The sequence below is a fragment of the Neofelis nebulosa genome, chromosome 2, assembly GCF_028018385.1.
Source record: "Neofelis nebulosa isolate mNeoNeb1 chromosome 2, mNeoNeb1.pri, whole genome shotgun sequence".
Taxonomy (NCBI): Eukaryota; Metazoa; Chordata; class Mammalia; order Carnivora; family Felidae; genus Neofelis; species Neofelis nebulosa.
Window position 1 is genome coordinate 211,008,388 of NC_080783.1, and position 21,952 is coordinate 211,030,339.

The following is a 21,952-nucleotide window of genomic DNA, read 5'->3' on the forward strand; positions in this document are numbered from 1 at the left end:
ACCCTCCCTTTCCTCGGCCCAGAGGCCCCTGCCATGCCCGGGGTCGTGAGACCCGCCCCCCTTCACCCCAGAGACCCAGGGCCCCTGGCTTCCGGCAGCCTGGAGACCCGGGCACCCCCCACCTCGACCTACCCAGAGACCCTCACCCTCTGGCCCTCCCTGGCTGCCCTGGCCCTCACCCGCCCCTGGAAGCCAGTCCGTCTCCTCAGTTCCCCACCCTCACGCCCAGTCCTAAACTTTAAGGCCATTTCAGGTCCCGGGTGCTCCTCCCCACCAACAAAACACACCCTCCGCACTTCCCCTTCTGTCCCAACACCCAGTCTGATTCTTACCCACAGCCCATTGATTGCTACCCGTACCCCAGCTCTCCTTCGGTGGGGCCCGCATACCCTGGGGGCCCCAGCTGCCTCAGCCCTGAAACCCACCCTAACAATTCCCCTCATCCCCCCAATTCCCCATCTCTTAAAGCCACCCACACTTAGAGTTCTCAGTCTCCTACCTGGCTCACTTAGCTCATTTGGTCTCCAAATAAACATACCCTGATGCATCCATGAGTCCCGCCTTTTCATTCTTTTCTTTTCTTTTTTTTAAAGTCAATATATTGGGGCGCCTGGTTGACGTTCCACTCTTGATTTCCGCTCGGGTCACGATCCCAGGCTCGTGGATCATGCCCGGTGTCCGGCTCCATGCTGAGCTTCCAGCCTGCTTGGGATTGTCTGTCTTCCTCTCCCTCTGCCCCTCTTCCCTGCTTGTGCTCGTTCTCTCTCTTTCTCTCAAACAAAAAAAGTCAATCTATATCCTTTTTTCTCTCACTTTATGAAACTGAGATGTAATTGACAAATAACATTAGTTTCAGGTGTACAACATAATGATTTGATATTTGTATATTGTGGAATGATCAGCACCCTCTTTATTTGAAGAAACCCCAATTCTCAACTTCAGCTCCCTGTATTTTCCCTCTTTGTCCGGGCATACCTTTCTCAGCCTCCCAAACCTGGTCTCCCCAGCACAGATGCAAAACACTGATTCTACAGCTTATCCTAAATGGACCCCTCCCCATACACAACCAAAAGTTCCCTCTCCATCCCTCAGTTTCCCCAGGAGAGATCCAAGATGGTGGTAGTTATGTTTTTGTTGTTGCCTTTTTGTTTTTTGTTTTAATATTTCATTCTTTTTCAAATTTCTTAACGTTTTTATTTATTTTTGAGAGACAGAGAGAGACAGAGAACGAGCAGGGGAGGGACAGAGAGAGAGAGAGACACACACACAGAATCTGAAGCAGGCTCCAGGTTCTACGCTATCAGCACAGAACCCGACACGGGGCTCGAGCTCACGAACTGTGAGATCATGACCCGAGCCGTAGCCAGTCACCTAACCGGCTGAGCCACCCAGGCACCCCTTTAATGTTTTATTTTTAAGTCGTCTCTACCCCCAACGTGGTGCTTGAACTTACAACCCCAAGATCAACAGTCTCATGGTCCACCAACCTAGCCAGCCAGGAGCCCATTGATTTGTTTTTCTGTCACTGAATAAGGGGACAAAATTACATGTCAAGAAAATGAAAGAGAACTACTTGAGAAACTGCATTCTATTACCACTTCAGGATCTAGGTCAAGAGTTCTTGAGACTAATGATGATGATGACGATGAGTAATGAGTACTGACTACGTGCCATGTGCTGAACTAACTGCTTTACCTACATTCGTCTCCTATATTCTCACACAACAACCCCTGTACAGATGATGGGACCCGTTCGCATCCTGAGTCAAAGTGCCCTTTACATTTCTTCGTACTGTTCCAGCAGGTGATCCTGCAGGGGCTTGGTCTACCCCTTTAGGAAAAGAAGTCAGTCTCTCAGCTGAAGGCATTTCTTATTAGCGCTGAGCTCAGAAAAACAGGCGAGAACAGTCTCCGTGGAGCTGGGCTCAGACAGAATGTCAGGTGGAGAAGACGTTACAGTTGCTGGGCAGGTAGAGAAAAGGCTGAGAACAGAGGACTCATTACTTTGAATGAAGAAAGAAATAGTCACGTGTCCAAATGTGTTGGTGGCGAGTAGGAGGGAAACTGCTTGAATGACCAGGCTAATAACCTTGGTGAGCTCCCTTCCCACTGCACTCAGCTAGGGTGCCAACAGGCCCCGACCTGTCAGATCCAACTCTGGCTCATGAGAATCCATTGAGCCCAAAGTGGAACCAGTTAACTTTGTGATTCTCCCCTGCTGTTAAATAATAAGACGTCTTCTGGGTGGCATCTTCTGCTGGACGCCACCTTCCTAAAAATGGCTACTCGCAGCTTGGGCATGTGATGGCTTCCACGGATGTTTTTATTGCTTGGCTATATACCTGTGATGGCCATTTCTGCAATGTCCTTTACATCTCCATACATTGGGGGATGGTCACATTCAACTGCTTACAACATTCGTTAGAAACTTACCGAAGGTCTGCATGGGTAAGCGGGTGGGAGAGGAGAGGCCCATTTCAGTCTTACAAGACTTCTTGCAGGAACAGGAAGGGGCCGAGGGCGTGTTCACGTGCAGATAATTGCCCCAGGCCCAGAACTCGAATATGGAATTCACCCTTGCCTGTCAAAAACAAGGCAACTCAGGGGCGCCTGGGTGGCTCAGTCGGTTAAGCGTCCGACTTCGGCTCAGGTCATGATCTCACGGTTCGTGGGTTCGAGCCCCGCATCGGGCTCTGGGCTGACAGCTCAGAGCCTGGAGCCTGCTTTGGATTCTCTGTTTCCCTCTCTCTCTGCCCCTCCCCTGCTCTCTCTCTCTCTCTCTCTCTCTCTCTCTCTCAAAAATAAATAAACATTAAAAAATTTTTTTAGGGGCGCCTGGGTGGCGCAGTCGGTTAAGCGTCCGACTTCAGCCAGGTCACGATCTCGCGGTCCGTGAGTTCGAGCCCCGCGTCAGGCTCTGGGCTGATGGCTCGGAGCCTGGAGCCTGTTTCGGATTCTGTGTCTCCCTCTCTCTCTGCCCCTCCCCCACTCGCACTCTGTCTCTCTCTGTCTCAAAAATAAATAAACATTTAAAAAATAAAAAAAAAAAACCAACAAGACAACTCAGGGGGCACCTGGCTTGCTCAAAAGGTACAGCATGTGACTCTTGATCTTGAGGTTGTGAGTTCGAGCCCCCTGTTGGGTGTAGAGATTATCTAAAGAAAACAAAAGCAGGAGCGCCTGGGTGGCTCAGTTGGTTAAGCATCTGACTTCAGCTCAGGTGATGATCTTGTGGTTCGTGAGTTCGAGCCCCAGCTCAGGCTCTCTGCTGTCAGCACGGAGCCCACTTTGGATCCTCTGTCTCCCTCTCTCTCTCTGCCCCTCCCCTACCCCTCACTATCTCTCTAAAAAAGAAATAAACATTAAAAAAAAAAAAAACTCGAAGCTCCTTCATGTGGAAAGTGCATGAGACTCTGAGGCATGAGGAGTTGAGACGCTCAGTTGACTCATGCTAAGGCCCCGGGCAAATCACTCTTAGTTTCCAAATCAGTGTCACAGGAAAGATGACTTCCTTCTTCTTCTTCTTCTTCTTCTTCTTCTTCTTCTTCTTCTTCTTCTTCTTCTTCTTCTTCTCCTCCTCCTCCTCCTCCTCCTCCTCCTCCTCCTCCTCCTCCTCCTTCTTCTTCTTCTTCTTCTTCTTCTTCTTCTTCAATATTGTCCTGACCTCCCAACTGCACAATCCATCAGGCGAGGGATGAAGTTGGGAAAGAAGTCACATCATAGAAAGTCCACAGTCTTGGCCACCAGCTCGTCTTTACTCTTCTTTCCAAAGATGTGCGCTGCCTCAGAGAGGAAAAAGATAGGAGAAAAGTCTAGCAGCTTTATCCTGCCACATCCTTAAAAGGTCATTGGACTAGATCATTTACAAAAGGTTTTTTTTTAACGTTTATTTATTTTTGAGAGACAGAGAGCGTGAGAGGGGTTGGGGCAGAGAGAGAGAGAGGGACACAGAATCCGAAGCAGGCTCCAGGCTCTGAGCTGTCAGCACAGAGCCCAACACGGGGCTCAAACTCACGGACCACACCACGAGATCATTACCCGAGCTGAAGTCAGAAGCTTAACCAACAGAGCCACCCAGGTGCCCCATTGGACTGGCTCATTTAAAACAAACAAACAGGGACACGTGGGTGGCTCAGTTAGTTAAGTGTCTAACTTTGATTTCAGCTCAGGTCATGATCTCACAGTTGATGCCCTGGAACCCCGCCTCAGGCTCTGTGCTGACAACACGGACCCTGCTAGGTATTCTGTCTCCCTCTCTCTCTGCCCCTCCCCTGCTTGCTCTATCTCTCTAAGAATTTTTTTTAAAAAAGCGGGGGTGGGCAGGGGGATGGATGGGTTAAATGGGTGATGGGTATTAAGGAGGGCATTTGTGATGAACACTGGGTGTTGTTTGGAAGTGTTGAATCATCAAACTCTACACCTGAAATAAATATTACACTGGAATGTAAACTAACTGGAATGTGTTTTATTTATTTATTTATTTATTTATTTATTTATTTATTTATTTTTGAGAGAGAGAGAGAGAGAGAGAGAGAGAGCCAGAGCGTGAGCAGGGGAGGGGCAGAGAGAGAGGGAGACACAGAATCCGAAGCAGGCTCCAGGCTCCGAGCTGTCAGCCCAGAGCCCGATGTGGGGCTCGAACTCACGAACCATGACATCATGACCTGAGCCAAAGCTGGACGCTAAACCGACGGAACCACCCAGGAGCCCCCAAACTAAGTGGAATTTAGATAAAAACTTGGTGGGGGGGGAAGGTGGAGGGTGGTTTAAGCGACTATTTCCTCCCTGGCTCCTCAACTCAAGGCAAATATATTTGTGTTTCCAGCGGAGGGAGTAAATATTTCCTTGGTCATCAGGCTTGTGAAGCTGAGTCCCTGAGAGGGGAGATAGGAGGGGCTGGGGGTACATCACAGCAAGCCTCGGGTTCCTACACTTTAACTCTGGCGCCCACAAGTGCAGACGATCTAGAGATCTAGGACTGGGTAAATCAAAACAAGCAGCTTTAGTCCAGGTGATTTATTTTATTTTACTTTATTTTTTAGAGATATTTATTATTATTATTATTATTATTATTATTATTATTATTTTAAGCTTATTTGTTTGGGAAGAGAGACAAAAGCAGGGGAGGGGCAGAGAGAGAGGGAAAGAGAGAATTCCAAGCAGGCTCCAAGCTGTCAGTGCAGAGCCTGAAGTGGGACTCAGTTTCACAAACCATGAAATCAATGACCTGAGCCAAAATAAAGAGTTGGATGCTCACCCCCAGGTGCCCCTAAAGATTTCATTTTTGGGGCGCCTGGGTGGCGCAGTCGGTTAAGCGTCCGACTTCAGCTCAGGTCACGATCTCGCAGTTTGTGAGTTCGAGCCCCGCGTCAGGCTCTGTGCTGACAGCTCAGAGCCTGGAGCCTGTTTCCGATTCTGTGTCTCCCTCTCTCTCTGCCCCTCCCCCATTCATGTTCTGTCTCTCTCTGTCCCAAAAATAAATTAAAAACGTTGAAAAAAAAATTAAAAAAAAAAGATTTCATTTTTAAGTCATTTCCACATCCCATGTGGGGCTCAAATTCACAACCCTAAGATCAAGAGTTGCAGGTTCCACCAACTGAGCCAGCCAGGTGTGCCCAGGTGATTTTATTTGAAAATGTTGAACATCCAGGGGACCTGGCTGGCTCAGTTGCGAGAGCGTGTGACTCTTGATTTGGAGGCTGTGCGTTCGAGCTCCATGTTGGGTGTGGAGATTGCTAAAAATAATAACAATCCATTTTTTTTTAATGTCGAGGGGCACCTGGGTGGCTCAGTCAGTTGAGTGACCAACTCTCAATTTCGGCTCAGGTCATGGTCCCAGGGGCGTGGGCTTGAACCCTGTGTCAGACTCTATGCTGAGCAGGGAGCCTGCCTGAGATTCTCTCGCTCCTTCTGCCCTACTCCCCTACTTACCCTCTCTCTCTAAAATAAATTTTTTTTAATTAAAAAATTTTTAAAAATGTTGAACATCCAGTTCCTTCCTCATCACTGTCCAGTCAGCAAGACAGTTTGGTGAAAACTGGGAAGTCATTCCACCTCCTAGTTTATTTTTTTTTAAGTTTGTTTATTTTTGAGAGAGAGAGAGAGAGAGAGCAGACGCATGAATGAGAGAGAAAGAGCAGGGGAGGGGCAGAGAGAGGGGAAGAGAGAGGATCCCTGATGGTGCAGAGCCCCATGTGGGGCTTGATCTCCCGAATCTTGAGATCGTGACGTTAGCCGAAATCTACAATTGGATGCTTAACCAGCTGAGTCACCCAGCTGCCCCAACTTCCCAACTTCAACGCCTCCATATCTTCATGTCACGGCATCTGGAAGGACATCCGGACTCTTCTCTGGCCTCCAAGGTCACAGCTGATTGGTCCAGCCTCTCTCCCTGACTCATCTCCCAAGCCCTCGGCTGGTGCGTGCCGCGACCTGTGCCAGCCCTTGTGCCGTCCTCGTGCGTTCACACCTGAGGACCTGTGCAGGGATGCTCTTCCCCAGTGTGGCAGGGGCCGCCCAGCTATTCACCAAAATCCGCTCTCTCCACAGTGACAGCGTCGTAGCCAGGCCCAGGGCCAGATTACGTCCTCCTCTGTAGTGGGCACAGCTATCCCATCAAGTTCTCTCTAACGGAACGTGAATAGAAATAAAGCGATCGACTTCTCAGCTGGGCTTCTGAGCAAGGAGTACTCCTTCTCCATGCTGTTTCTTCTTCCACCAGGTAAGATGAAGCACAGAGGAGGTCACACTTATGAGATGTAAAGAGCACGGTTCCGGGGCGCCTGGGTGGCTCAGTCGGTTAAGCGTCCGACTTCGGCTCGGGTCATGATCTCACGGGTTGTGGGTTCGAGCCCCGCGTCGGGCTCTGTGCTGACAGCTCGGAGCCTGGAGCCCGCTTCGCATCCTGTGTCTCCCTCTCTCTCTGCCCCTCCCCTGCTCATGCTCTGTCTCTCTCTCTGTGTCAAAAATAAGTAAACGTTAAAAATAATTAAAAAAAAATAAAAATAATTTTTTTAATAAAAAAAAATTTTTTTACAGTTCATTTATTTATTTATTTTTTCAACGTTTTTTATTTATTTTTGGGACAGAGAGAGACAGAGCATGAACGGGGGAGGAGCAGAGAGAGAGGGAGACACAGAATCGGAAACAGGCTCCAGGCTCCGAGCCATCAGCCCAGAGCCTGACGCGGGGCTCGAACCCACGGACCGCGAGATCGTGACCTGGCTGAAGTCGGACGCTTAACCGACTGCACCACCCAGGCGCCCCATACAGTTCATTTATTTTTGATACAGTCAGAGCACAAGTCAGGGAGGGGCAGAGAGAGAGGGAGACACAGGATCCGAAGCAGGCTCCAGGCTCTGAGCTGTCAGCACAGAGCCCGGCGCGGGGCTCGAACCCACAAGCCGCGAGATCATGACCCGAGCCGAAGTCGGACGCTCAACCGACTGAGCCACCCAGGCGCCCCTAAAATTTTTTTTTTTTTTACATAAAATAAATGTTAGCTTCTCAGAAGACCTTTCTCCTTGATTATTCAACACTAAGGAGTCTCTAGTCCCTTCCAACATAGAAATCTACTCAATTTTTGTTGTAGGATTTATTACTACCTGTCATGTTCTTATTGGCGTCACTCCTCAAAGAGACTGCTATGGTATAAGCTCCCTAGGACTCTATGCCTTTGCTCAGTTCATGCGATGATGTATTCACAGCATCAACTCTGTGTCTGGCACATGATACTCAATGTTTGTTGAATTAATGTCTTCTGCTTAATTTTTTATTTTATTTATTTATTTTTTTTAATTTTTTTAACTTTTTAAATTTATTTTTGAGACAGAGAGAGAGAGAGACAGAGCATGAACGGGGGAGGGGCAGAGAGAGAGGGAGACACAGAATCTGAAACAGGCTCCAGGCTCTGAGCCATCAGCCCAGAGCCCGACGCGGGGCTCGAACTCACGGACCGCGAGATCGTGACCTGAGCCGAAGTCGGACGCTCAACCGACTGAGCCACCCAGGCGCCCCTTCTGCTTAATTTTTTAAAGTTATTTATTTTATTGTGAGAGAGAGAAGACGAGTGAGTGAGGGACAGAGAGAATCCGGGCTTAAGCTCACCCAATGCGGGGCTCAACCTCACGAACCGTGAGATCATGACCCGAGCCAAAGCCAGATGCTTAACTGACTGAGCCACCCAGGCGCCCCACCTTCTGCTTAATTTGTAATCCAATAGGGATGCAAAAAACCTTTGTAGCTGGCCGTAGAAATAAAGGGATGGAAGAGAAGTGGGACCCAACATAAAGTCACTTCTCTTTACACCTGATTTGGGCTTTTCCATCCTAGGAAGGTAAAGGATGAGACAGTATAGTCCAAGCCTACACAACCATCAACTGAGGGGTGCTGTTTGTCTACGTCCCAGATTAGTACTGTTTCAGGGCATCTGGCTGGCCCAGTCTGAAAAGCATTCGATTCTTGATCTCAGGATCATGAGTTCAAGCCCCACATTGGGTGTAGAGATTACTTAAAAAAAAAAAAAAAAAAAAAAAGTCCTCTTTCAAAATCTATGCTAAACTCAAACTCAGCAGTCATCCTAGGCTAGAATTCCTAAGCCTGCAAACTGACCTCGGTGGCCTGGCCCGGTTTCAGGCCCAGTTCTGCTATGTCACTCCACTTACGGGACAACCCCTCGGGGCCTTTGAGACGAGAAATCGCAGCAGCATGATGGTGCTCATGGACTTACTCACCGCTCTGCATCAGGCACCACTCTAGGCACTGGGGATACAGCGGTGAGAAGGACAGGCATCAATCCCTACCCTCCCGCGGTTTCTTTCTGACGGGGAGGAAGGAAGTGGACAAGAAGCGAAATGCAAGGATGTTAGGCAGTGGTTGGTGCCTCGGAGAAGAATGAAGGGAAATGACATGGAAGGGGGTGGGTGGGTGGCTTCAATTTCAGATCAGGTAGCCAGAGAAGGCCTTTACGGAGGTGATAGTTGCGGAAAGACCTGAAGGAAGTGAGAGAAAAAGCCACGACGGTGTCGGAGGAAAGAGCATTCCAGACTAAGGAGACAGCAGATCCAAAGGCTCGAGGGCGAGAAAGAACTCAAGGAACACGGAGGGTCAGGGTGGCTCAGAAGACGAGTGAGGAGGGGAAGGAGGCAGGAGAGGAAGGCGGAGAGGCGGGTAGGGGGCCTTGGAGACATCGTAAGGACTTTCAGCTTTTATCCGAGTGGGAAGGGGCCCCACTGAAGGGTTTTAAGGAGAGGGGCGGGCTGGCTGTTGTGTTAAGGAAGAACAGAATGCAGGTGGACAGGAAGACCCACTGGGGTAACCCAGGCGAGAGGTGAGGGGTCCTGGGACCGGGGTTCTAGAAATGATGGGATTTTGAAGATGTTTTGAAGTGAAGCCAACAGGCTTTCGGATGGATTGGATGTAGGTTGAGAAAGAAGAGCCAAGGTTTTGGAGTGAGCAACCGGAAGGATGATGTTGCCATCGATTTCTCGGGGAAAACGGAGAGGAGCAGGTGTGGGGTGTGGGTGGAGTATTTCCAGCGCAGGGCTCTGTGATTTCAGATACCTGGAGTCTAAAAGGGAAAATGTCGGCTTTTAGTAACTCCTTAGGAGGAACCAAAGCACTCTAGCTCGATTTTTTTTCTTTTTAATTTTTAAAAAATGTTTGCTTTATTTTTGAGACAGAGACAGAGTGTGAGTGGGTGAGGGGCAGAGAGACAGGGAGACACAGAATCCGAAGCGGGCTCCAGGCTCCGAGCTGTCAGCACAGACCCCGACGCGGGGCTCGAACTCACCAACTGTGAGATCATGACCTGAGCCGAAGTCGGACACCCAACCGACCGAGCCACCCAGCTACCCCATTTTTTGTTTTCATAAAGATGTAGTGAATTCGCCTTTCTCTGTGCCAAGGACCCATAATTCTTTCTGCTAGTAACTAATTATGTCTCACATTTTGCATCACTCTATAACCATTTTCAAATGGTTATCAAAAGATTGAGATCTGAAGAATGGCAACATAATTCTCACCTCCAACTAGCCGTCGTCCTTCTTATTAGACAGGCAAGGGATGGTCACAGGATAAGGGAGGGGAGGTCCACTGAAATCTTCTCAAGTGAAGACCCCACAATACAAACCATACACAAAGCAATGACTCCACATTGGCTAACCCCTCAAAGGTGTTTCCAAGTTACTCATTAATCTCAAAATCATTAATCTTATGTTACTTGAACGTTTTTTGTAAAAAATGAAACACACGGCATTTACAAGCTTTAGGATAGAAAAGAGATCATCCTGCAACCCTCAACAAGTAATTGACTCCCAGTAGTTCAGAATGAGGGGTCTCAATTTGTGAATACGTAACCGGGAGTCAAGACGAGACTCTGTCCCCTGAGCAGACATTAGAAGGCGGATATTCTTTCCAAGACAAAAACTGGGCTAGTTAATCTCTTATCGCGCACAGAGCTACTCTACGTTTCGTCTTTCAGCTAGGTGTGGCCAGTTACGTGGTTTTCATCGATTGTGTGTAGGGAGGGACAGGTACCGTTTCCAGGTCTGGCCTGTACAAACCACTTGAGCTCGACTCTCTCTTCTATCATCTTCCAATCGAATGTAGACCAGGGCAACCTTGGAAGCAGGGCGAAAATGGCAGAGATGCTGAAAGCCTGTTTCCTGAATGACAGTGTGAAGAGCCCTCCTGCCTCCACTGACTTGGACTGTTAGTTAAGGAGAGATAAGGTTCTATTGTGTTAAGCTACTTACATTTGGGTTGAGTATGTTACAGCGGTTAGCCTATCCTGATACAGAACTTGGTACTGAAATGGGATAGTCACCATAAAAACCCAAAAGACCCTGTCTTGGTGGTCAGGAAGCAAACTGATCTAGGGAGGCTAGAAAAATAGGAGACCTTTAAAATTCAGTGGCAAAACATCTACTAAGACTCTCCCGTGGCAGCTTGGATGGTTGACTACATTAACACATAGCCCAAGTTCAGGTCTACGAGGAAGGGTTGAAAACTCATGTTTGTGTGTTGATTTTTACACTATGAGAAAGACCAAAGTTTAGGAAAGAACTGGCTTGTCGCAAGCCAAACTGGAAAGGAATAGAGCTAAGAAATTTATACAACCCTTGAATGCAGGGTTGTATAAGGAAATGAAGTCCTGCTTGAGGACTGTGTACACGAAAGAACTCTTGAGTGTGGTTACTGGTAACGGAGGATTGACTGGAGCAGATAATCAGAAGGCCACGGTGACGGAGGAAGTTGTTTTGCCAAAGAAACCACAAATCCAGAGTTCAAAAGCCACAGCCTCTCTTCCAAGCCTTCAGACCAACCCCCAGTCCTCTAGACTTGTGCCAACAGGAAGCCAAGAGAGCTGTGTAGCTCCCAAGGAAGGTAGAGACCTAGCACCTGCTTCAGATGGGACCATGGACAATGGATACGGGAGTTCCTTCCACTGAAGATAATTGGAGTTTTAAGCAGAGGAGTTTCCCCAACCCCTTCACAAGGGTTGCACTTCCTGTTCTCTTTTCTGTTAAGGGATTTGCTAATGCGGTTTATTCTGTCCCTGCACCCCAAGGTGCAGGAGCAAGATAATTTATCTCAAGTTCAGTTTGCTAAACAATAAAAAGCCACAATCAAGACGTGAAGGAGGGCAGGGGATCACAGGGGATTCTGGACTGAAGTCAGTTGAGTACCTGGATATGTGTGTATATGGAGCCATCTCCCTGGGGGGTGTTGGGTAGTAGTTGAAACACTGCTAGATGACCCTAACTGTACTCGTCACGTTGGGCACGTGAGTAGATTGCACTTCACGGCCTCCCTTGTGCTTCGGTATGGCCGTCTGGATACCAAGCCAGGGAGACGGATACAGGAGTGATCGCACCACTTCCAGGCCTGGTAGAAAAACTTCCACGAACAACCCTCATTCTCTTCTCCCGTCAGTGGATGCTGATATCCAAGGTCATCTTGGAAGTCACGTGTTGAAAAGGTCAGAGCCCCGGCAGCCTAGGACCCTGAATGACGGATTGCATGGGGCAGAGCCACATCTGGCTCTTGGAACCGCCCAACTTCTGGGAACTGCATTTCGCATTCTCAAACCCCTTACGGGACACAATGAATAATACTAGCTAATACCTAATGAGCACTTAGTATGTGCCAGGTACTGTTCTGGAAGTATTAACTCATTTAATCCCTACAAACCATCCAGAATGTCCCCATTTTACAGCTGAGGAAACAGAGGCACAGAAAGGTTAGGAAACTTACCCGAAGTCACATAGCCAGTAAGTGCCAGAGCAGCCTGGCTCTAGAGGCTAATCTAACCACGACACCCTACCACGGCGTTATGTCTGTTCCAGGGCATCGGCTGCCCACACAGGCACAAATGCACAGTCTCTGACATGCTCAGATAGCCGTGCCCCTGTAGTGGTCATCTGGAAGTTAACTTTAAGGGCTTGGGCACAACCCATTTCTTCTGAGGTACAGGCAGCTGGCTCACGAATCACGGTGCCCGGGTACAAGCTGTTCAAAGGGGCAGGGAGACAGACAGATCAGGACTCAAGTGAAGTAACCATCTCAATTTAAAAGAAACTGATCAAACAAGAGTCTTATGATAAAAACTTTATTGTCTTATTAAATATCAAATGTTTTACACATCACTTTTTCTTCAGAAAGTTCCTATTAAAAAAAGAAAAATAAAGTGTTTTGATTATTTAGGGCTGACTTAACATTTCAGTATGTGACAAAAACTCAAACCCAAATGCATCTAGTTCACTCAGCTGCAGACAGGTCCTATGTCCAGCCCCTAAACCAAGGGCACAGTGCAGCCAACTGTGGGATTCCTGAGTTTGGTTCCCTTAAGTTCTGAGTTTCCCAACTCTCAAAACCAAAGCGCTATGGAGTGACTAAGCTATTGGCGAGCCTATGTTGCCAATCTGCCTAGCTTTTTAAAGATGCAGTAGTCTCAAAGCTTAAAGAAAAGTCAGAAAAGCAATACATGAGCAATTGCAAGAACAAATAAAAGGGTTCGAGAAGGGTTTCTGTTTGCTAAGATTTGCCAAGTGTGGCTACAAAACTGGTAAACAAGGCTTCCTTGAGAGCAAAGGCCATTAGCTCAACTCGCCATGAAGATGGGACTTTGAGTAACAATGAGCATCATCAATTTTCGCTGTACGTGCACGGTGAGAAAAGCAAGTATGACCAGTATGTTGAACTGCTCTGAGTGCATCACCAGAACTATCTGAAAAGGGTGATGGAGAGAACAGAGAATGGGATATAATCATTCAGAGAGAAAGGTCCCAGATAGGGTGCATAAACTCAGAAAGCTGTGGGGCCTGCAGGGAAAGAAAACTGTCTGGTCGGCATCAGGTCATCTCAGGCTGAAGGAATCTGGAAACCAAATGGCTCGTCTGACTGCCTCTGGTAGGAGATTAAGAGAGGTCTACCTTCCTCTAAACCACAGACGCGTTCGGTCAACGTTGCACATAGAGCAAGCTCCTGGTAACAAAATCATTTCCCACCAGACACGGATTTTCCCAGGGAAGAATAAGCCAGCATGCCCCTTCCCCAAGTCGGCTAATGAGAACCTTCGTATGGTACATACTTAGAGAGAAATAGAGTTCTGTAAAAATTCTAATTTTGTATTCTACACCCCCACCCCACGTCTTCGATAATCTGCCTAACTTTTTAAGGTAAAAGAAACATTCTCTAACTCCTACACCCTTGAGCCATTTTCTCTGTAGAGTTTATTCCTTAACATTGTGCCCTGAAACTTACCAGCTATATCCCCCTCACCTTTTACAGCCCCCCAGAGGATCTAAATTACCAATCACCAAGAAGTATCCGATGAACTTGGGAGTTTTCTAATGGTAAGCCTCAGAAGTCACTAGCAGTCAGGTTGTATGCCTCAGGATTACAACATACGCGGTGACATTTTAAAGAATGGGCTAACGAATTTTCTTTTGATGGAGCGATCCTGCTGAGAGATCTGGTAGAGCCTCGAATCCTCTTGTGAATAATTCTGCCCACCACCCAGTCCCAGAACTTTGCTTCATTTTCTGCTCTAGATTCCACTGTTTTAAAGCAGCAAATGCCACAGAATCCTCTAAGTCCCACGGGACCAGATGGTCAGTATTCCAGAGCAGCCATGCTCAAGGTGGGGGGCGGGCAGGGAGAGGATACCCCGGCACACTCCACATTTGTACCCTGCGTGGAAGGATGCCCTGATGGGAGGGAAAGATCACGGTCACGGCTACATATTTGGGATCTCTCCCGTTTACCTTGGACTTCTACCCTGCCCACCCCACCCCAGCAGCATAAATTACTTGCAAATAATTTATACTGATTTCTTCAAGTATTCCTATAAATATTTGAACATTTTTTGTTGGTTTCTGATTCCATAAAAAAAATTAAAAAAAAAAACATTTTAGAGCAGTTTTAAGCTCTAAATAAGCATTGAATTCCATTTTGAGCCTGATTTTCCCACTCTCTGAATTTGAACCAAATCATTCTAGTATGACTTTTAAAATAAAACCATGCTAATAGGCAAAAGCAGATCCTTCTCCTAAAGCTAAAATTTGCTTCATGTCTCCTTACTAGACAAAGCTTCATGAGGACAGGCTCCTAATCTGGTTTAGTCACCCCTGTGTTCTCAGTACTCACCAGTACCTGGCACACAGGCACTTAATGTTTGAATCAATCGATTTTTTTTTTTTTTAAAGTAAACTCTACCCCAACATGGGGCTAGAACTCACGACCCCGAGATCAAGAGTCACATTGCCCCACCGACTGAATCAGTTAGGTGCCCCATGAATCAATGAATTCTTAATCAAAGACTCATACTGTATAGGCCTCAAGAGTACCAGATTTTCTCAAACTTTTTCTGTGTCTTAACCGCCACAATACTGATAGTGCAATGAAGAAAAATCTAATAAACATCTAGAAACCATTTTCTGGTACTCCCAATGCAAAAAAGCCCTATTGGAATTTTTTCCGTCTAGGGAAATCTAATGATTTGGTGCAGGATAATTCTGAATCGAAGGTGAGTCTTAGGACCACTCCATGCACGCCCTCTATTTCTAGGAAGGCCATTTTCAAACTTTCTCCCTGATATTTCCACTTTCACTCCCCACCAAAATGTGATGCCTCTGCTACTTGGAGAAACTAAGGCACAAGAGAAAATCAAGTACTTCAAAGGTTTACCCCTAAAATCTTAACTCAACGAACTCCTAGGAACACCTCACTAACACCGAGGGACCTCTAAGATACAGAGCTTGAGCCATGAATTTACATTTCCACAGTTCTCAAGGACACGCTTTAAATTTACTTGGTCTTCGAGGAATTGGCGTTTTTAATTCTTCCAGGAAAAAAGCTATTTTATGGAACTCCTAAAACGTTAACATTCATCTTCTAGGAAGGGAAACTCTTGATAACGGTTTCTTTCTAACTCAGCCACAGACTATACTAAGTAACCAAATTCAAAGGAGAAATTTGGCTTTTTGGTATTTGTGCTAGAGATTGGAAGAATGCATAATCTAGTTAGCTTCTCTTAGGATATGTTACCGGTGATAACAAGTTTGAAACACACAGCAGTTCAATTATGCTGCCTGCTCTCACTGCAGGTGGCAAACAGGTAGGAAAAGGAAATCAGAAGCATTGCAACTTTCCTGGCTGGTTACCGGCAAGGCTGTTTTTATATACATGGTGGGATAAAAGCCACCGTATGTGGAGGATATATCTGTAAATAGAAAAATTGCTTGCTTTTCATTCCATGTAAAATTAACTGTAGGCTATTTGTCAATCACACATGTATATATACATATGAGCTGATGGTTAAACCAATGAAGTTTTTATGGCTTTTACTAGAGAGAGAAAGCTGTGCTAAGGGAAGAACAGGCAGATTCCAGTTTTAACTGGTTATCAAAATTGGTGACACAAAGTCTCATGTGTCTTTCCATTTTTATGCAACCCTCTTGCTAGAGAAATGCTTTGGACAAAAAAAAAAAAAAAAAAAAAAAAAACCCACACGGGCTGTGTCTTCCTTTAGTACATATGGAGACAAGGAGCGCTGGGAGGTTTCATAGGCTCCAAGGCAGACCAGTTTTAACACCCACCCACCACCTATCCCATTCTCTTTGCCAAGCCACTGGTAATCTTTAGATGTTAACGCCTAAAGCCCAAACTGAGGGATGAAGGTTGCCGGCTGGGGCCCGGGGGGCCTACACAGGTACAAGCGGAAATCCTTCTTCCCAGCTTCAGTGGGCAAAATCTACAGCTGTGTTAGGCACAGCTGTCTGGTCACCAAGCACATTCCTACCCATGGAAATCAACTTAAGGTAAACTGCAGAAGTCCTCCAGGAAGGACAACCTTCTCCTCTCTCTGGTGAGTAAACAGAGACCACCCTTGGAGGGGAGCACTGACCACAGAACTGTCCGTTACTGGTTACGGCAAAGAAGCCATCCAGTAAGGTGGCCCGTTACTGTCGATGGCTGGCCAGGATCAGTTCTGTTGGCCACCAGAGGAGTTCACAATGATTTTACCTCATTTTTAGAGAAGTTAATCTCGAATCTCTGCACTTTTAGTAAAACTGACAAAGTTCACTAGTGTCGTGTTCCTTAATTCCCTTTGTGTTTTAAGAACTGCGTGATTTAAAATTATTCAAAATCCTAATAATGTCAGCAACTCTACGTTCATACAAATGATGGGACAGGAAAATAAAGTTTTAAAGATCCAAAGCAATTATACACTGAAAAATAAATGATGAAAAAGGACAAGGCTATCTGGCAAGAGGGTTCAGCTCATTCATTCAAGGTACTCCTAAGGAGAATACATGTACAACTATAGGCCTATTCGATTTTCTCCTAAAAATAAATATACATACGTAAAAAGCTATTGTAATAAAACCTCTTCCACACTGATATTCTGTATTCTACCTAGGATGGATTCCCAGATCTCCGCACTGTGAAAATTCAGTGGCCAAGCCGCTGAGCAGTGTGCCACTGCTCAGAAAGACTAGGAGGCCCGTCTTCACCCAGAAGGCCTCTTGGGAGGGGTCTGTTGTCACTGATAACTTCCCCCACCTCACACCCACCCCACTTTATAACCCTAAAGATTTATTAGCTTAGAATAAATTCCCAGTTACCATCCATAAAGCAAATACAGGGGCCACTGCATTGCTACTGGATTTTGCTTCCCTCATAGCACCAACTACTTAATTATGGTCGCAGCTCTAAGAGTCGGTTGACAGAAATCCTACACGCGGTTTCCTAGTGCATCTTACGTCTTTGGTGTGGGGCAGGCAAAAGGGTCTGCAGCATGTGATTGTCTCAAAGAACATCTTAAAGACAACCTGGCTGACCTGCTGTTCGGAGCGCCCTCGTGAAGACAGTAAACCACAACTCCTTCTGCCAACCATCTCCCAATTTCGGAGGATCATGATGAATCTATGTGACTTTCTGCCACATCACTGAAGACTCACAACATACATACAAACGTCACAGCAAAAAGAAAAGGAGACGGAACAGGACAGAAGAGAAAGGTCTCTAAGTGCCCCCAAATGAAAATGTCAAAAACTCCTGAGATATGAGCCTCCGTTTTGATTGTGCTCAATGACTTGAATTTTGAAAGAAAGAATAAGCTTGCAAAGAGAGTAAGACTTCACACAAAATCATTTAACACTAAGTTCACGAATCACCCTTTCGAAGCATCTGTTTCAAACACATTGCAAACTCTAGCTTGGAATCAGGAGTCATTCTCAAAATTCTTTTCAATAAAACCAAGATTTCAGATTCCTGCTGGGTACATAAGATAATTTATTTTCTGGGAAAAACTACCTAAAATCTATCCAGTAGGATTATTGCACAGTGGGGCCCACAGGACAATGATTTCCAAGGGCTAGTCCTCATATAAAAAAAGGCCACAATAAATACATCTATATACTATGCCCCACTCTACCTTGACATGGTAAACACAAATGTGACGCCGCCTGCTTTAAAAAAGGAACTCCTGAGGAAAGAAAGGGATGGAAATCTCTACCAAGGCCACTTGAGTCAGGAACTGCCATTACTATTTCCATTGCCGTAAAGGCCACTCACCAAACAGGCTGACCATTCCAAGCACCAAGATGAACCAGCGACAAGGTTATCACACTTCACGATATCTCACTCCGATCGCGGCTCACACTGAGCTTTGGAAGCACTTCCCAGTAGATGAGCTTAGAAAGGAAATGGACTGCAGGCAAATCAACCCCTTAGCAGAACTCTGGGTTCATTGTTGGTCACTAAGGGTTGAGGTGAGATCAGTAAGATGCTCGCAAACCCACTCTCTAGTAAATTCCAGCGTTCAGGCCATTAATTTTCACTCCCGGTCCTTGAAACATCACCAAACATTTGCAAACAGAATTACACGCTTTTCCCTTTTCTATCTGGGTAGCACCACGTTTCATTCTGATGTTGATTCCCCCCCCCACCCCAAAATACTCGGCAATCCATGCAGCAGCCTGTCGCGTACAGAGCAGCCCAAGTTTTAAATCCTCCCAACTCACCCCATAAAACTGCCAAATCCTAACCACACAAATAAAAACATACCACTCTAGCAGAGATCACTCAATTATTCTTCAACTTCCTCTTATAACTGATGCATCACCAATACACAGAGCACTAAGTGTAATTCCAAACACCACACCATGTGATCAAGTCTGTAAATGGACAATTGAGCCCACAAGCCATACCCTGCCTACAGCACAGACACAGCCAAAGTGGGAAGGTGATCTGCTTTCAGCTGCATGGGTGGTAGGGTTTCTCATGGCTTCTGCTTTTTAAAGCACTCACTCTCATTCTAAAATGGTATGCTATACACAAAACCATCAATTTTATTCCAGAATACATCATCTTGATAATAAAAAGCTTTTGTACGCACATACTGCCAATACATTTAAAAGGCCCAAATTTTAACAAATAGAATAGACAAATTCATCAGACAAGAGAGAAGTTACTTTGGCCGAAAAAAATCTTTAAAAAAAATCTGGCTCAACATTCTGCTTGCAGGTTTCTACATATACTGTGTACGTGGTGAGTGAAAGAGAGAGAGAGAGAGAGAGAGAGAGAGAGAGTGTTGTGTGTCTATAGCTTTTTTTTTTTTTTTTTTTAAGGGAATGGAGGATGGTTTAGCCCACTTTTCCTTGGTTATGTAGGAACTACAATGTTCTTTGCGAGCAAAACAAGAAGTGCAAGGTCTGCATTTCCGCCAACTCGATGCAAAGCCCCAAGAGCTTCCTGCAAAGTGAAGCCGGCACGGAGAATCCGGTCAATGTCTGCAGCAGGAAAAATCAGTGGTGGAAGAACGGAGGGACTTGATGATGGGTGGCTGGTGGGCGGTTCAAAGTCAACAAGTGGCCCTGCGGCTTCAGGACAGACATCCTGCCGTGTCTCAGGCCCGTCTGTCACCGGATTCTGTGCGCCCTGACCCAGATCTTCAACCAACGTGAAATTGGACCAGGACTTTGTTTGCTCAGAAGTGGGACTGACACCATCCTCCCCACCTGCTGAAAGTTTGGGTGAGATTTCTACACCTAAGGTGCAGTGTAATTGATTAGACGTTTTTGCTGAGGCTAGAGCGTCAGAACTGCTCTTGTTCTCGGATTCCCTAGACTCAGGGACACTTTCCTTATCAGTTACTAGGCCATCACCTGGATCCCTGACATTAATATCTTCTACATCTTCTACTCCAGCACCATTTGAAGTGTCTGTTAACTTTTCTGCCCTCACCGATACAGTTACGGTCTGATGAAAGGAGACTTGTGAACGCTCTTCGTTCCGGGTAACTACAACATGCTCACGTTGGGTCCATCTTTCAGAAAGGTCCTTCCCACCTGTTTGGCCCTCAGTTACCATTTCTGATTGACAGATAACTTCTTCAGATGTATTTTCTGAAGCTGGTTTACTACTAATGACCAAAAGTTCATGGAGTTCCTTCAAGGCTGCCGTTAGAGATGAGCAGGATTCCTCTGCTGACTCCACAGAAGGCTGACAACTGCCACAGAGACTTAAAGACGGGGAGCAATCCCCATCTTCTTTATATGTTCCAGACATTTCAACGTTATTGTCTGGGAGCTGTAAATCCTGAGTGCAAATTGAATTACTCAAAATTTCGGACGAAGGGTTACATTTTGATGTTTCTACTTCCATCAGGGGATTATCTAAGGTGAGATCGGGTGCACCGATGTTCTTGACATTGGCATTCTGACCATCCGCTGAGTTAGGCACAGCCACTAGGGATTCTTCAACTGTATCCACTTCCATGAGTGTTTCTGAATGGGGGCAGCCACAGCATCCTGAAGGTAGAATATTTTCCTCTGTACCTGGAAGGTCCACATTCTGCTGCAGCCTGTCTTCTTTCATTGTAGCTTCTAAATCAACACTTCTTTGTGGAGTCTGTTGCCTTTCTCCAAGAAGTTCAAAGTCGTCTGTGTTACAGAGATGTTCCTGTTCTTGGTCATGTAGAGCATTCTGTTGTACAACCTCATGCTGTTCATTCCCTGGTTCTTTGTGCTGCTGAAGGCCGTTCCCTTGACTCGGGTTCTGACTTTCTGGATGCCAACCCTTTTCACCTAGAAACCCCGGTGGTTCCTGCACACTAGCAGTCGTGACAGATAAACTAGCTTGCGGTCTTGTGTGGAGAGGAGATCTGAGGCCCTGGGTGCTTCTTTCAGCAGATTTCTCCATATTCTCTGCAACAATGGCTTCTTCGGGTGAATTCTGCAGAGGCATGGCTGGAGCGCTGTCTGCTGAAGAAGCACAATCAGAAAGATCCTGTGGAGGAAGATGTTCTTTCTTTTCAGAGGTTATCTGGAATTCGGCGGAAGCCTTCAAAGCCTTTAGAGCTTTAGGTTCAATGCTGTCAGGGTCACTGGGCTCGATAGGGCAGCCTGAAGCAGAGACAGAGTGAGCAAGACTCATAGGATTACCAATCTCAGGACTCTGTCCTGAAGGATGGGCTGGATGGTTAAATCCATCTGAAGTTGGTAAGGATGACATTCCCAGTGAGGTAGTTTCTTTACCACTTTTCTCTACATGGAACAAAAGGGAAAGGAAAAGAGATTAATTAGCAGGTTACAAAGGCCAATCACTTCTCAGATGATACAAATCTCAACAGGACAGAACAAAATCAGGCCCTTAAACTTGGGTTTGTCTTATACTGATACTTATACAAGAACCATTCTCACTGGGGTAGACAATTCAACATCACAGCATCAGAATAAGAGATAGGCACGTTCTTAACAAAACATGTACACTGTAATTCAGTATTTTTCTTTAAGTACCATTAATAAACATCCACATAATGGCTGCGTTAGTGCTCAAGACTGAAGGACATTCATGTATCTTTATTCTCCGTGGGTCTGACCCTCTTAGAAGAGTTTTCTCCGAGTGTGTTCTATCACTTGCCCTGAAATCCTGTTTGCTAAGCATGCACACTCTGGGGCACCATCCCTGGGAGTAAACACAAGGGTCTGCACTTTCAAAAAGCTCTTCAGGTGGTTCTGAAGCATGTTACAGATTTTGAGGATCTCTGCACTAGAGTGATTCTCACATCAATGCACTTTTAGCATTTCAAACGACAAGACTAAAACCAGTTATATCTGGAACAGAGTGGGAATTATAAAGAGAAAGGAGAATATGCTCAGGATTCTCTAGGAGACAGAGAAACAAATATTCTATTTAATTCATTTCTATCCAAACTCCCATGATCCAAATCATGAGACAGCTGTCTGAGCAAGGACTCAAAGCACAAAAATAAAGGTAAAGAGCAAACAGATTAGATCCAATCATCACCTTGCCAAATACGGCAACCTTAGAAAGGTTTATCAGTTACTTTATCACATTAACATGGTACAACTAAGTGAGGACACTGAAGTCTTTTAGGGCAGGGAAAGGGGGTAGGGTCCTGGCAGCAAAGGCGGACGGTTCAT

The 21,952-nt window shown here is 46.1% G+C and overlaps 1 protein-coding gene and 1 long non-coding RNA gene across 5 annotated transcripts in view; one reads left to right on the top strand and one right to left on the bottom strand.

The window, feature by feature from the left end:
- Nucleotides 1–6,036: 6,036 nt before the first annotated feature.
- LOC131505433 (uncharacterized) lies at nt 6,037–17,777 on the top strand. Its single transcript, XR_009258393.1, has 2 exons — nt 6,037–6,720; nt 16,924–17,777. It is a non-coding gene; the product is annotated as an uncharacterized LOC131505433 (long non-coding RNA).
- A 1,054-nt stretch (nt 17,778–18,831) lies between these two features.
- LOC131505431 (protein DDI1 homolog 2) overlaps nt 18,832–21,952 on the bottom strand; it is a 38,667-nt gene continuing 35,546 nt past the window's right edge. For all 4 annotated transcript variants that reach the window (XM_058718975.1, XM_058718974.1, XM_058718977.1 and 1 more), the window contains one exon: nt 18,832–21,052. In XM_058718975.1, the coding sequence (XP_058574958.1) occupies nt 19,170–21,052 (1,883 nt within the window). In that variant the 3' untranslated portion in view covers nt 18,832–19,169. The remainder of the gene's footprint in view (nt 21,053–21,952) is intronic.